At 43.0% G+C, this 15,313-nt stretch overlaps 1 protein-coding gene across 2 annotated transcripts in view; it reads left to right on the top strand.

The window, feature by feature from the left end:
- Positions 1-15,037, top strand: part of ABCB1 (ATP binding cassette subfamily B member 1) — a 108,158-nt gene extending 93,121 nt beyond the window's left edge. For both annotated transcript variants that reach the window (XM_082632743.1, XM_082632744.1), the window contains 5 exons: positions 1,065-1,221; positions 1,712-1,909; positions 9,625-9,831; positions 13,487-13,633; positions 14,424-15,037. In XM_082632743.1, coding sequence (XP_082488869.1) covers positions 1,065-1,221; positions 1,712-1,909; positions 9,625-9,831; positions 13,487-13,633; positions 14,424-14,627 — 913 coding nt within the window. In that variant the 3' untranslated portion in view covers positions 14,628-15,037. The remainder of the gene's footprint in view (positions 1-1,064; positions 1,222-1,711; positions 1,910-9,624; positions 9,832-13,486; positions 13,634-14,423) is intronic.
- Positions 15,038-15,313: the final 276 nt, after the last annotated feature.

Raw genomic sequence — 15,313 nt, 5'->3', positions numbered from 1 at the left:
AAATTTTTAACAATAGACTTCCTCAATCAAACTTCCTCTGTCCTAAAACCAAGGATGGAAGCTAGCTTAGGGGATGTGCCCTGGCACAAGCGTTGAGAGCTGGACTTGACATTCTGTGAAGTCCTTCCCAACTTTAAGCTGCTATGACTCCCATGTCGTAGATTAAGAATGCCGATGCAGGGAATCCCCTGGCGGCCCAGTGGTTAGGACCTGGCGCTTTCAGGGTGGTGGCCTGGGTTCGATCCCTGGTGGGGGAACTAAGATCCTGCAAGCCGTGTGGCATGGCCAAAAAAAAAAAAAAAAAAAAAAGAATGTCGATGCATCTTGAGAGCAGCATGATATCTGGCTCCTTAAGGAACTCTCTGTGGTACAGTTCACAGGTTTTCTAAGAATCTGATGTAATCCAGCAAAACGCCTATATCCGTTATTGATTGCCACAAATAACGCTGCATGACAACCACCCACTACCCCCCCCCCAGTGACACACGATAATAAACATTTATTTTTGCCCTTAAGTTTGGGGGTTAGCTGGGCAGTTCTGCTGATCTGGGCATAGTGGATCTCAGCTGGGCTCGCTCTTGTGTGCAATGAGTAACAGGCTGGTTGGCTGGGGCCCACGGCACTCTTCTGTCTGTGCCTTGTCCTCCAGCAGCTGGGTGGGCTTGTGGTAGTGGCGGGGAGAGAGAGAAGCATGCAAGGCCCCCTGAGTCATAGGCTTGGACCTGGCAACAGTCACTTCCGCCACATCCTGTTGGCTAAAGCAAATTCCAAGGCCAGCCCAGATTCAAAGCTTAGGAAAACAAATTCTACTTCTTCAATGGAGGAGCTGCAAAGTCACTTACAAGAAGGTGAGGACACAGAGAGAGATGAAACATGGGGTCATTTTACAATCAGTCAGTTACACGGATATAAACTTATAAGGAAACGTGTTTGTTTTTTTTTTTTTGAAACTTTTTGACTAACGTGTTGTGACTGTTTGAGACAGTGCTCTCTGGGTGTAGGAGTGTCACCTTTCTAGCAATGCAGTCCTAACTCTTTGCACGTTTTGTCTTTGTCGTTGGCAGAGTGTTCTCAGCCATTGTCTTCGGCGCGATGGCTGTGGGACAGGTCAGTTCATTTGCTCCTGACTATGCCAAGGCCAAAATGTCAGCAGCCCACGTCATCATGATCATTGAAAAAACCCCTGTGATCGACAGCTACAGCACGGAAGGCCTAAAGCCGGTCAGTTTGATGTTTCAATTATATGATCTGCTCCTAACTGATGAATTTTAGTATTCTAAGTGGAAGTTTAATAAAATCTGTGTTTTTTTTAATTTGGTGGTAATAAAATGAAAGTTTCTCTGTCATTTTAGTTCATTTTAGTAAATGCTGATAATACACGTTAACGCCTAGTACTTCTGTAGAACAAAGCCACACATGTAGAAATACTGCCCATTTTATACACAAATCCTGCTAATCAGGTTTTATTATATGTAGGTTACCCTATTCTTGGGGAACAGATTTGAGTTTTCACATTTGTATTGTGTTAACGAGACATGCTATGAAAACACTGGCCCTTTTCGATCTTATGTATTACATTTTAGCAGTGACAAATGAAGCCTGCCTGTAGTACAAGTTCACTACCTTCTGATACCTGGCGGTAGAGAGGGTTGGCTATTGTGAATTTTCAGGATTGCAGCCATCAAATTTACTGTTACTGTTCTGATTTTAGAATACAGTGGAAGGAAATGTGACATTTAATGAAGTCGTGTTCAACTATCCCACTCGACCAGACATCCCAGTGCTTCAGGGGCTGAGCCTCGAGGTGAAGAAGGGCCAGACGCTGGCCCTGGTGGGCAGCAGCGGCTGTGGGAAAAGCACGGTGGTCCAGCTCCTGGAGCGGTTCTACGACCCCTTGGCTGGAACAGTGGTGAGCACACTTTTTTTCTTCTTTTTAAAAACATGTTATTGGAGTAGAGTTGATGTACAGTGTTGTAAATCATTCCGCAAAGTGATTGAGTTATACACATACATATATTCATTCATTTACAGATGCTTTACCTGTATAGGTTATTACAGAATACTGAGTAGAGTTCCCTATACTATAGGGAACATATAGGTCCTCGTTGGTGATCTATTTTATATATAGTAGTGTGTGTATGTTAATCCCAAGCTCATAATTTATTCCTCCCTGCCATGTTTCCCTTTTCGTAACCCTAAGTTTGCTTTCTATGTCTGTGAGTCTATTTCTGTTTTGTAAATAAGTTCATTTGTATTATTTTTTGAGATTGCACGTATAAGTGATATTATATGATATTTGTCTTTCTCTGTCTGACTTACTTCACTTAGTGTCATAATCTCTAGGTCCTTCTGAGCACACTTTCTTATTCAGCTCATTTCAGTTTTTCATCTTCTAAATGCCTAGATGTATTTTTTTTCAGATTTTTTTTTTTTTTTGATGTGGACTGTTTTCAAAGTCTTTATTGAATTTGTTACAATATTACCTCTGTTCCATGCTTTGGCCTTTCGGCCGTGAGGCATGTGGGATCCCAGCTCCCCGACCAGGGATCGAAGCCACACTGGAAGGCAAGGTGTCAACCACTGGACTGCCAGGGAAACCCCTGCCTAGATGTATTTAATTCTCAACTATAAGCCATGGCTTTACAAACTTTTAAACAATGGTCCCACTTAAAGTCTGACATCCTAGATATAGTCTCCAAGCTGTGTCCACTGCCCCAGCCAACTTCTCCAGCCTTTCCCTCAACCCTGCCACTCTATCTTCCTCTGCAAGCAGCCTTTTTACCAGCCATCCCCCTTCCCCTGGCTAGGTCTCAGTTTACATGAGCAGATGCAGGAAAAAAAGCCAGAAAGACAGAGGAGGGGTGCTGAGAGAGACTAGTAAGATGGAAGCCAGGGATGGGAAGGGTTTTCAACAAGGAGAAGGTAGTCGGCGCTGACAAATGCCATGGAGAGATCGGGTAAGACGGAGACTGAAAACACATGGGAGGATTTGGCAATTAATGGGCTGCTTCTGACATTTCACAGTCTTCTCAATGAAGTGATGGTGGTAGGAAACTGTTGAGCATGGCTGAGGTGTGGTTAGGGGGGAAATGGAGACTGGGCCAACGGTAGACTAGCTAGATCAAAGGAGAAGGAAAGGAAAATAAAAATGGGGAGGCAGAGCCCAGGGAAGATGTCTAGCCTGGGGAATCTTGAACATTTTTATGGCTGAGGATGAGGTAAAACCATTGATGGAGAGAGGGAATTCAAACACCTTCTAAGGAAAAAAAAAAAAGTGAGATCAACAAATTTGGGAAACAGATAAAGAACATAGAGAGATTCTCTTCTGTTTCCTGAACTAAAAGAGTAAGTGAAGGGTCAAATTTATTCATGCAACTTTCAATAAACTGTCAGTGAGTTCCTGTCAGGGACTGTCTTAGGTACTGGGAATGAGATAGGAGTCTTGAAGGGAGTAGTGACATTTTATTACTATTATTACTTTTTGGCCGTGCTGCACAGCTTGTGGGATCTTAGTTCCCCAACCAGGGATTGAACCCGGGCCATGGCAGTGAAAGCGCGAAGTCCTAACCACTGGACCTCCAGGGAACTCTCGGGAGTAGTGGATTTTTAAATGACTATAATGGGGACTAGGAAAAGAATCAAACTAGGAAGGAATGAAATTTAGAGGAAAACATTTTCATTATGTAGGCACTGAGTTACTGGTCAAACTCAGAGGTGCTATTCAAAATATTCAACAATTGGAATGGGCCTGGGCACTGCCCATCCACGATGGACACCTACTTTGTATAGTCAGACCGATGCCTGCCAGCTCTATGTGGGCCCTACTTGCGTTAATGATTGATGTGAAAATAGAGTTTTCATCCTGTAGGCCAGGGCCCTTTTCACTTCCCCACGGTAATCACAGTTACCATAAATATTTCTTATTGTATTCACAGACAGTGATGCCTTTACTCAGTCGATTCTTTGACAGTTGTGGAAACTTTGTTCTTCCTTAAGCTTTTTTCCTTATTTGTACTACCTTGTTTTATATCTTCTGTGAATTCTGACTTTATGCTTCAATTTTGTGGTTAAAGTTTGGACAGAGAACTCTCAGTGAAAACCTTGCTGACACATGAAGCAATCAGAGGAGGAAATTTTAGCTCTCAGACACTGATCATGGTCCTTAAGAGACATTTCTTAAACAGTGTGTTAAATGTTGAGCTCTAATGAGTTATAGGGGATGGTGTCTGTCCTCAAGGATTTCAACTGAAAAGATGGGACGTATCCTTCCATGAGTTCTATTAAAGAAGAAGATAGGCCTAGAGCTAGTTCTTAAGGGATAACTAGAGCTGGTAGCATAAAGCTGTAAGGGTGAGCAGTCAAGACATCTTTCGATGAAAGAGAGAACGTGAGCTGTGGCTGATGATTGATTTGTTCCCAATGCAGCATACAGGCCAGTTTGGCTGAAATAGCAGATTTAATTAGAGTAATGGTTCTCAAACTTTTTTGATTATAACCCACTTAGGAAAGACCAAAAGAATTCTCCCCCCTCACCCTTACTACATTCACAGTCACTGTAGTGGGAAAAAACACTTGGTGTTAATACTGTTGGAGTTGAAAACAACAATGGTAAACATACGTGCAGTAATTAGACAAGAAGGAAGTAAAGAAATTAATGATTATTCTCCATGTTCATAAGTACAAGGGGAGCAAAATTTAAAACATGGACCGTATCAGTTATGGTTCAGTGTAGGAAACAGAAACTGCTCTAGGTATTTCAAGCAGATACATATTCAATAAGGGGAATTTGGTGCTTACAGAATCACTGGAAGGGCTGGAAGATGGAAGTAAAAGTAACAGTCAGCACTCCCAACATTCAAATCACAGCATCTCAGCTGGGGTCCTGTGGCCAGGAGGTTGTAGGAAATTATGCCGGTGTCACAGCTGCTCCAAACCTGAAGACACAAGACCAGAGTCTGGGTGTTGTAAAAACGTCTGCCGAAACACAGGTGTTGGTTTACCATGGCCTCTGTCTCCCAGATTTTGCACACTGCATCTCACTGGTAGAACCTCAGTTACTTCTAGAACAAGAAGCGAGCCTGGGAAACAGTTTTTAGTCCTCCACTCCCTTGATAAGTGGAAGGACAGACGCGGGAGAATATGGAAATGAATGCTGAGTGTATAGGACAGTAACCATCTCAAGACAACACTGATCATGCCCTGAAAACAAAGTGTCCTCCTCCACTGCAGGGAATACGAAGATCTGCTCCTGTGCATTTACACCAGAGCTTCGAAATACCGCCAAGTGCTCCACAGCAGCCAGACTTCTTAGTGGAAGTGCCCTCAATAAACATTAGTAAATGTGCCAAGTTTTGTTTATGAATATCAATTAGTGACCCTGAATAACTCAGTTAATAGGTTATTAGTGATTAGTTCTTTCATTTTTTTTTTTTTTTTCGCCACACCTCATGGCATGCAGGATCTTAGTTCCCCCACCAGGGATTGAACCCACACCCCTTGCAGTGGAAGCTTGGAGTCTTTTTTTTAAATATTTATTTATTTGGTTGGTTGCACCAGGTCTTAGTTGTGGCAGGTGGGCTCCTTAATTGCAGCTTGCCAGCTCCTTAGTTGCAGCGTGCAGTCTTCTTAGTTGTGACATGTGGGCTCCTGAGTTGCGGCAGGCCGACTCCTTAGTTGTGGCATGCATGTGGGATTTAGTTCCCTGACCAGGGATCGAACCCAGGCCCCCTGAATTGGGAGCTTGGAGTCTTATCCACTGTGCCACCAGGGAAGTCCCTAAGTGCATGGAGTCTTAACTGCTGGACCGCCAGGGAAGTCCTGTGATTAGTTCTTGTTGCCATAAAAAATGAGTCTATGCATTTGAGCATCATTTGATCATAATGATCATTTGAAGCAAGGACTTGACCCTGAGGAGGTCGGGAAATCCTTATGCCCATCAACGAGCCTTGAATCACACTCTGAGAAACATTGACCTGAGCAGAGGTTCTCAAGCTGGCGTGGATCATAATGGCCTAGAGAGCTAATAGAGAACACAGCCATCCCGGCTCATTTACGAAGGTCAGGGCCTAGCCTTTTCATTTTTATGATTTTTCCCAGGTGATTCTGATGCCAACCAGAGAGGAGAACCTCTGAACTGATAACTTTAAAAGGTTTAGATCAAATTGTGGCGAGTCTTGCAAAACCAAGCTATGGAATTGTTCAGAGAGTGGAGTTTCCAAGTTTGGTGGGGCCTGAAAGTTGTACAATTTCAGGGACTCTACTTGAAAGAATACAAAGTTATGAACACACAATTAGATACGAAAGTGAATATTTCCTTCAAATGAGAAAAATTCACAACAAAATATTGAAACCTTAAAGATTCTGGTCCCTCTCCTTTTTAGGCAGGTTATCCTAAATGCTTACCCAGAAGACCTGGGCTCTCTCCCATCCAGAACACCATTCAGCTCCCAGCATTTGCCTGCAAATGGGCGTCCTTGAATCTTAAGTTCATTAGCTTCACTGAGACTCACTCTGGTTTGAGTCTTCGCCTGACCTTTCCTTTCTTCCCTTGCCAGCCCATGCTATGCGCTGCCACCAGAGTCCTCTCTCCCCCTTAGGACACAGTTATCAGCCTGTTGTCTGGGTATTACCCAGTGGGTGCCTGGGCTAAGATGGAGACATTGCACTTTTGAGGGAAGACAAAGTATTTTTCAATTCTGAGACACTGTGTTGCTAAAATCCAACCTGTAATGTGTAGGTCCGATCCGAGCTCCCTCAATCACTGAGTGTGACCTTGCACAAGTGACTTAACTCTGCTCATGTCCTCATCGGTAAAATGGGGATTAAAACCACATTAACCTCGCGAGCGTTGTCGTGAATATTAATCGAGAGAGGGCATGAGGTGTACTTACAACAGGACCTATAATATAGTCAATGCTCAATATTTTATCTATGATTACCATTTCAGAGTAAATACATACAGCAGGATAATACATATTTAACATTTGATTGTGCTACTGAAATCAGGTAGTAGATTTAAGTTTAGAATAGAGATAGCTCGTCATTTTAATTTAGACTTTCATTGTTTTTGTTTATTTGTTTGTTTTTTGGCCTTTCATTGTTATTGTCAATGTGTTACTTTAAGTATTTAGGCCAGTATCCTTTTTTTTCTTTTTTTTTTTTTTTTCCGCGTGCCACACAGCATGTGGGATCTTAGTTCCCGAACCAGGGATCAAACCTACAGCCCCTGCATTGTAAGTACAGAGTCTTAACCACTGGACCGCCAGGGGAGTCCCAGGACCAGTATCTTTTGAGCAGTGTTCACTGACTCCCTGGACTTCCTTGGTCTTCCCTCAGCCGGCCACCCATGCCTCAGCCAAAGAAGCTCTGCATTGATCTTTTTACATTTGGTCTTCTAAACGTGTTTCTCCTAAGGAAAGGGTTCTTCAGCAAACATAGGTTTTAAGTAGTTTGTAGTTGATGTGTATAGCGTGGGGATGAGGAGGCCCAAGCGTCATCTATTTTTTCTTTTTTAAGCAGAGGTCTTCTTAGAAGCCCATATGATTTATATTTATTTATTTATTTATTTATGGCTGTGTTGGGTCTTCATTTCTATGCAAGGGCTTTCTCTAGTTGTGGCAAGCAGGGGCCTCTCGCTATCGCGGCTTCTCTTGTAGCGGAGCACAGGCTCCAGACGCGCAGGCTCAGTAGTTGTGGCTCACGGGCCCAGTCGCTCCGCGGCACATGGGATCTTCCCAGACCAGGGCCCAAACCCACGTCCCCTGCATTGGCAGGCAGACTCTCAACCACTGCGCCACCAGGGAAGGCCCAAGCGTCTTCTTGTATGCAGTGTGATGGAGAAACTCATTAAAACTTGCTGGGATCAGTCATATTTGTCTGACTGTATTCGTTTGACAGTGTCTATTTTTTCTCCCAGGGCTATAAGCCTGGAAAAAAGTTTTTTTTAAAAACTACTCTTTCTTTCCTCAGATTTCCGTTTTTCACACTGTTCCATCTAACAAGATCTGCTGTTTCTCCACATCCTTGTATGGTTTTTCCTGCCTCTCTTCACTCTCTACTTCCCACGTTCACTTAACACTGTGAGGAAGCCTGGAGCATAGATGCTTGGAATAGTCTCCATGGCAACCGGACTTGGTACTAATAAGGTCATGGGTGTGTTTTCCACCCATCCTTGCTCCTGCCAGCTTCACAAACAGAAGCTGTCTTCCTGCAGCAAAGACTGTACCCTACCCCTGGCCAGCTGTCTCCGAGAGGCACCCAGCCAGGTACACGGGATTCAAAGTGTATATATAGCTCAGAACATACTCATCACCACTATTATAAAAGCTCGAAGCTGAGTCACTGATATCTTCTTCAGCGAGGATGAACAGCTCTCACTTGAATGCCAGCGTTCTCTTGCAAGGTAGGTCTTTGGGGCAGACACATCTGCATCAGAGAGTAAGGATTTTTATCGGCCAGGCTGCATGGGTACGCCCCAGGCTTCTGCAGGATAATCCAAGGGGAGACAGGTCACTAGAGAAAGGGCAGCCTCTCCCTCCAGCTCCTTTGGGTCAGATCCAAATCGCAGACAGTCCTTCACATACCCTGTGCCCAGCACTGTGCTCAGTAGGGTTCATACATGACTTCATTTAATCCTCAATTCTGTGACTTTAGGAATTATCATTCTCATTTTACACACAAAGAAACTAAGAGACATTAATTCACATTCCTAAGATCAACAACGATTTAGAGATATAACAGCCACCTTTCGACGCTCACTTCTGTTTCATTTAAGTCCTCAAAAACTTGATCCTAACTAACAGGTCAGATCAGAAACGTGACGTACAAACCTATTATATGGTATAGCAGTTAGTTATTTCCAATCTAATGGTGGCTACTTTTCCTGTGAAAAATCAATACATAAGAATAAGGATGCCAGAATACATCGCAGCATTAGAATGCATTTTATTAGCTTCCTGTGGCAGCTATAACAAATTACAGCAAATTTAGTGGGATAAAACAACACAAATTTATCTTACAAATTCTGGAGGGCAGATGTCCGAAGTGGATCTCACTGGGCTAAAGTCAAGGTGTCAGCAGGGCTCTGTGCCTTCTGGAGGCTCTAGGGGAGAATCTGCTTTCTTACCTTTTCTAGCCCGTGGCCCCTTCCTGCATCTTCAAAGCCGGCAATGACCTGTTGAGTCTTTCTCATGTTGCTCCACTGTGATACACACTCTCCTGCCCACCTCTTGCACAGTTAAGGACCCTTATGATTACGTTGGGTCCACCTGGATAATCTAAGGTTACCTCGTCATTTTGAGATCAGCTGATGAGCAACCTTACATCGTAATTCCATCGACACTTGTGAATAACATTCGCAGGTTTCATGAAAGAGAACATGGATGTCTTGGATGGAGGAGAGGTGCATTATTCTGCCTACTGCATGCATAGGGTTAAAACAGAAGAAATATGATGGTTCCTCAAAGCATACAATTATGACCTTATTCAATTAACCTTGACAATCTAAACTGAAAACAACAACAAAAGTCTCATAATAAGTTGGCAATCTTAATGTATGAAATAATGATATTAATTTTGCTATATTCAAAAAATGTGCTGGTTCTGAAGATGATCTCTTGTTTTCAGCTAATTGACGGCAAGGAAATAAAGCACCTGAATGTCCAGTGGCTCCGAGCACACATGGGCATCGTGTCCCAGGAGCCCATCCTGTTTGACTGTAGCATCGGCGAGAACATCGCCTACGGGGACAACAGCCGGGTCGTGTCACAGGAGGAGATCGTGCAGGCAGCCAAGGAGGCCAACATACACCCCTTCGTCGAGACGCTGCCTGATGTAAGTCTCTCTCCAAATAAGGTGGCTCGGAGCCTGTGGCAGCCCCCCTGACCTATGCTTGTGATTTCTAAAGGGCTGGATCCCAAAGGTGAAATGAGCAACTAAAACACACGTCCACCTGTATACAAGCATCTGCCCGCACTTCCCATCCCCAGTGGACGTGAGGTTTACCTGATCACCCGACTCACTCCCTGTGAGCAGCCTGACTGGAAAATACATATGCCTGGGAGGCCTTTCCCTCCAAGTCTGGGTGCAGGGCCCACAGAAGCAAGAGTGACCCTCCCCCACCATTTCTCTCCCAACCTTCCTTCCTTCCACCTCCTTGCTGCTCTCCCCCAAGCCTCAAACCTCCCTCTGTGGAGTCAGGCCAGGCCAGGGAACTGGCCCCATGCCAGAAAGAAGGCTCTGAGTAAGGCTGAGCCATTGGAGTGTCATCTCTCACCACTGCACATTCCATGTGCCCCAACCTCTGCTTGTAGGGCTGATTATTGAAACCTTCCCTGGGCTGTTGTCCCACGGATGCCTTCTGAATTCCTCCTAGGAAGTTAGATAAATGGAACCTCTTGCCCTCTCTTAAGCCTCTTAGGTCCTGTATTTTGCATTGCAATCTAGACCTATCTTCTCTAACCCACCTGCCCCCCATTATCATAAGTTATGTTCTTTATTTTAAGGAAGTGCCCCCCTAAAAAATAAAGCTCAGTAGCCTGAAACTGGCGGAGAGGGTCCTCTCCTCATGGGGAAAGATGGCAATGCCTTATGGCCCCAACCCTCTCCCAAGATTTCCTTTTCTGGAGGCTCTTCTTTGGATAACTGCTGTCACCACACATCATAGGCCCCAGGGAAGGGCGTTGTCCCCTCCCCTCCTTTAGCCTTCTAGACCATCTGTGGATAATTGGCCCTTCCCAAGGCTAGAACATTTAAAGCATGTAACTTTAATTCCCTTTACTCATGGCGAGGTCAGTGTTCTCAAAGTCTGGGCGTGGGCCAGAACATCAGCGTCCCCTGGGACCTTATAAGAAATGCAGATTTTCAGGCCTGACCCCAGACCTACTGAATCAGAAACTTGGAGGTAGGGTCTAGCAATCTGTGTTTTAATATCCCAGGTGATGCTGATGCAGGTAAAGTTTGAGAACCACTGGGCTAGGGGTTAACAAAGGCAAATAGAGTAATTATTATCTAGCTTATGAAATATCCCTTGTCCCTCTCACATTTGTCTACCACCGGGACCTACCTTTCTGGGCTCTGGGCTCTGTCTACAGAGCACACCTGTAGACATCATAAGTCTTTTCCTCAATGTCTAGACCTGGAAAGGGAAGGCAAAACCACTTAAGTCCTATTTTCTGTCCAAGGACCTAATTCTTCACCTGAGTGGTTCGCACTAGGATTTACCTCACCCTGCAGGGGGCTGGTCTAGTTTCCTCCTCTGAGGGGTACAGCCCTGCCTTTATCTGCTGCAACAGGGTCGATACTGTGGCAGTGCAGCCTAGCAACCTCTACACCCTCATGAGACTCACTCCAGTGCTCTGGCCTCCCGGATGGCTGCAGCTCTGGGTTGGGCCAGTTCCTAGCATCTGCCGGAACCTCCCCTGGGCTCGCTTACTCCACCTGCAGGTGGAGAGCTCTATGTTGAGTGCCATAGAACTAAGGCTGCCAGAAATAGCAAGTAAAAACAGGCAACCCTATACATAGAATGAATTTTTTTTTAATTGAAGGATAGTTGATTTACAATGTTGTGTTAATTTGTGCTGTACAGCAAAGTGATTCAGCCATATATATATATATATATATATATATATACACATACACACACATTTTTTTTTTTTTTTTTTTTTTTTGCGTTACGCGGGCCTCTCACCGCTGTGGCCTCTCCCGTTGCGGAGCACAGGCTCCGGACACACAGGCTCCGCGGCCATGGCTCGCGGGCCCAGCCGCTCCGCGGCATGTGGGATCCTCCGGGATCGGGGCACGAACCCGTGTCCCCTGCATCGGCAGGCGGACTCCCAACCACTGCGCCACCAGGGAAGCCCCACACATTTTTTTAATATTCTTTTTCATTATGCTTTATCATAGGATACTGAATATAGTTCTCTGTGCCATACAGTAGGACCTTGTTGTGTATCCATTCCATATATAATAGCTTACATCTGCTAACCCCAGCCTCCCACTCCATCCCTCCCCTCCCCCCTTCCCCCTTGGCAACCACAAGTCTGTTCTCTATGTCTATGAGTCTGTTTCTGTTTCGTAGACAGGTTCATTTGTGTCATATTTTAGATTCCGGAAATGTATAAGTGATATCATAATGGTATTTGTCTTTCTCTTTCTGACTTAACTTCACTTAGTGTGATCATCTCTAGTTGCATCCATGTTGCTGCAAATGGCATTATTTTGTTCTCTTTTATGGCTGAGTAATATTCCATTGTATATATGTACCACATATTCTTTATCCATTCATCTGTCAATGGACATTTAGGTTGCTTCCATGTCTTGCTATTGTGAATAGTGCTGCTGTGAACATAGGGGTGCATGTATCTTTTTGAGTTATAGTTTTGTCTGGATATATGCCCAGGAGTGGGATTGCTGGATCATACGGTAATTCTATTTTTAGTTTTCTGAAGAACCTCCATACTGTTTTGCATAGTGGCTGCACCAGCTTAACATTCCCACCAACAGTGTAGGAAGTAGAACGTGAATTTTAAAGTCAAACTCTGGATGTCAGAATCAGAGCCCACAGTTTGACTAACATTTCAGCCTGGCAAGGACCTGAAAATAAAAAAATAATATTTTTTTTTAGGTTACATATTACATTTCTGCTCTCCCCTACATACCCTATTAATTCCTGTACTTATTGTCATATTGGATACTTAGTGAGCATTACCTACTCTGGGAAACAATATGTGAAAAATTTCAGGAGAACTCTGAAAACAAAAGTAAATCAGGAGATTTCAGCTTTTCAAGTTAGATATCGAATAGAGTTTCTTAGCATCCATTAAAATTGTTGAAGCTTTGGAGATAGTCTTATAAAAACAGAGAACAAAAGGCTAGCATCCCAAGAATTTCTTCCCTTCCTCACTTTATTTTTTTTAAAAGGATATCATAATCAACATTTTATTTTTTTAACATCTTTATTGGCATATAATTACTTTACAATGGTGTGTTGCTTTCTGCTGTATAACAAAGTGAATCAGCTATACGTATACATACGTCCCATATCCCCTCCCTCTTGCGTCCTTCCTCACTTTAAAATAATGCAGGGAGCATTACCTGCTGGTTATAAATAAAATGAGTTTCAATTATTTTATTATGCATAGCCTGTTAAATCAAATTTCCTTCCTCCTACCAATCTTTGTCCCAAATGCAATGAAACCAGAAGGCTGGAAGAGCCTCACATGGCAACAGTCATCTTCCTCATAAATATGTTGGCTTGTCTACACTAAAGCATAACTTTTAAGACCCAAATGTCTGTTTTCAAGAAGAGAGGTTAATCCTGCCATTTAGAGCTATGTTTTTGTTGTTTAACTCTCCTTCAACCCATTCTTAGCTTCTGAACCTAAACTTTTTTGTGTATATGGAAGTGGTTATCCTATTTTCTGCAAGCAAACTCTATTTTAGAAATTTATCAGTTCTACTTTTCATAATAACAAAACCCTATTTACAGAAATATAACACCAGAGTAGGAGACAAAGGAACTCAGCTCTCTGGTGGCCAGAAACAGCGCATTGCAATAGCTCGTGCCCTTGTTAGACAGCCTCATATTTTGCTTCTGGATGAAGCTACATCAGCTCTGGATACAGAAAGTGAAAAGGTAAGAATTTAATGTGGACTCATTCACACTTGAAGCAGTTGTCCCTTAAAAGGTTTAAATTTATGCTTCTATCTTCTACAGTAGAGAACAAAATTCAGTCAGATACTGAGTTTTGTTACTTTCAGTGGAATTTAAACACTTTCAGTAGCTGTCATTCAAGAGAACTAAGATGAAACAAGGCAGATTAGTCTTATAACGCTTGTGCTCCACAAATCAGCCCCGGATCACTTTGTATTGATCTAAGAAGCTGCATTCAGGAGGCATAGTCCCATTTCTACTGGCAGCATCTCCTCAACAACTATATAAAAAAGTGGAAGCACAGAACAATGTTAAATGCTGACTGTACTTGAAGGTAAATACTAGCAATTGTTTGCAGTTTGAGAAAAAGTTGAGTGTTCCGGTATCTGAAAGATAAACTCATTCTGAGTTTTTTTAATCTTAAAAATACCAAAATTCAAGGAGGCTGTGTTTGGCCTGTGCTCAGGCTTCCTGTATTTACTGCAGTGCTAGACCAGAAGGATGCCACAAGGCTGGGCACACTACTAAGTGCTTCTAAATGATTGCATAGGCTGTATTTACAGTCATAACTTTGAGATAAACCAAATTAGGATTTAGTATTCTTCTGATATGACAGATCCCTTGCTTTGTAAAATCTATGTTATATTCCATTGACACCACTGTTAAAGAAGCAGGTATCGTTGGAGAAATTAATTGTGAGGCTTGTTATGGAGGGGAAATTCAAGGGAGTGGATTATTATGATCAGAGTTAATTTGTGTGATTATTGAACAGATTGTCCAAGAAGCCCTGGACAAAGCCCAAGAAGGGCGCACCTGCATCGTGATTGCTCACCGCCTCTCCACCATCCAGAACGCAGACTTGATAGTGGTGTTTCAGAACGGCAAAGTCAAGGAACATGGCACACACCAGCAGCTGCTGGCACAGAAAGGCATCTATTTCTCCATGGTCAGTGTCCAGGCTGGAGCAAAGCGCTAGTGAACTGTGACCATATGAGCTATTAAATGTTGCCTACTATTTGTGTTAAAATATGGCATTTAATCAAAATTTAAAAAGTGAACACTTCCTGGGAAAACTATGTAGAGTTACTTATTTAACATTTCCATCTGCAGTGGAAGATCATTCCACCCAGTTCAGAGTCTTCAGGGACTATAATTGAAGGAACAGAAAGAAACAGCATCAACTGGAGAAAAGTAATGGCTTTAATTGCATTATAAAATTTATAGAATCATTCAAAGTAGATTTTGTTAATAAAGTGTATAATTTTTTTTATATTTTCTTATTCAGACTGTAACTGACTACCTTGCTAAAAGATTATAGAAGTAGCAAAAAGTACTGAATGTTTGCATAAAGTGCCTATAATAAAACTAAACTTTTATATGACTGGAGTCATCTTGTCTAAAGTGCCTATAAATTTATCATCTCCTAGTTGGACTACTGAAGATCATTTCTGCACTTTAAAAAAAGGACTTCTTTGAAAACTCTCATTAATTTTTGTAAGAATGGTTAAACAGTGTAATAATTCCTATTGTACACGTAGAACCCAGCGTGAAAAGACAAAGCCATCTGGCTTCATTCTTCTTGGACTTGATCCTGCTGATTCTTGCATTTCCACTTTATGCTGGCTGCCAAACCGACCACATAGATCAATACAGGATTTTCCG

The sequence above is a fragment of the Mesoplodon mirus genome (genome assembly GCF_964341445.2).
Source record: "Mesoplodon mirus genome assembly, chromosome: 9".
Classification (NCBI taxonomy): Eukaryota; Metazoa; Chordata; class Mammalia; order Artiodactyla; family Ziphiidae; genus Mesoplodon; species Mesoplodon mirus.
Note: the sequence above shows the minus strand (reverse complement) of the source record. Positions and strands in the feature narration are given on the sequence as shown.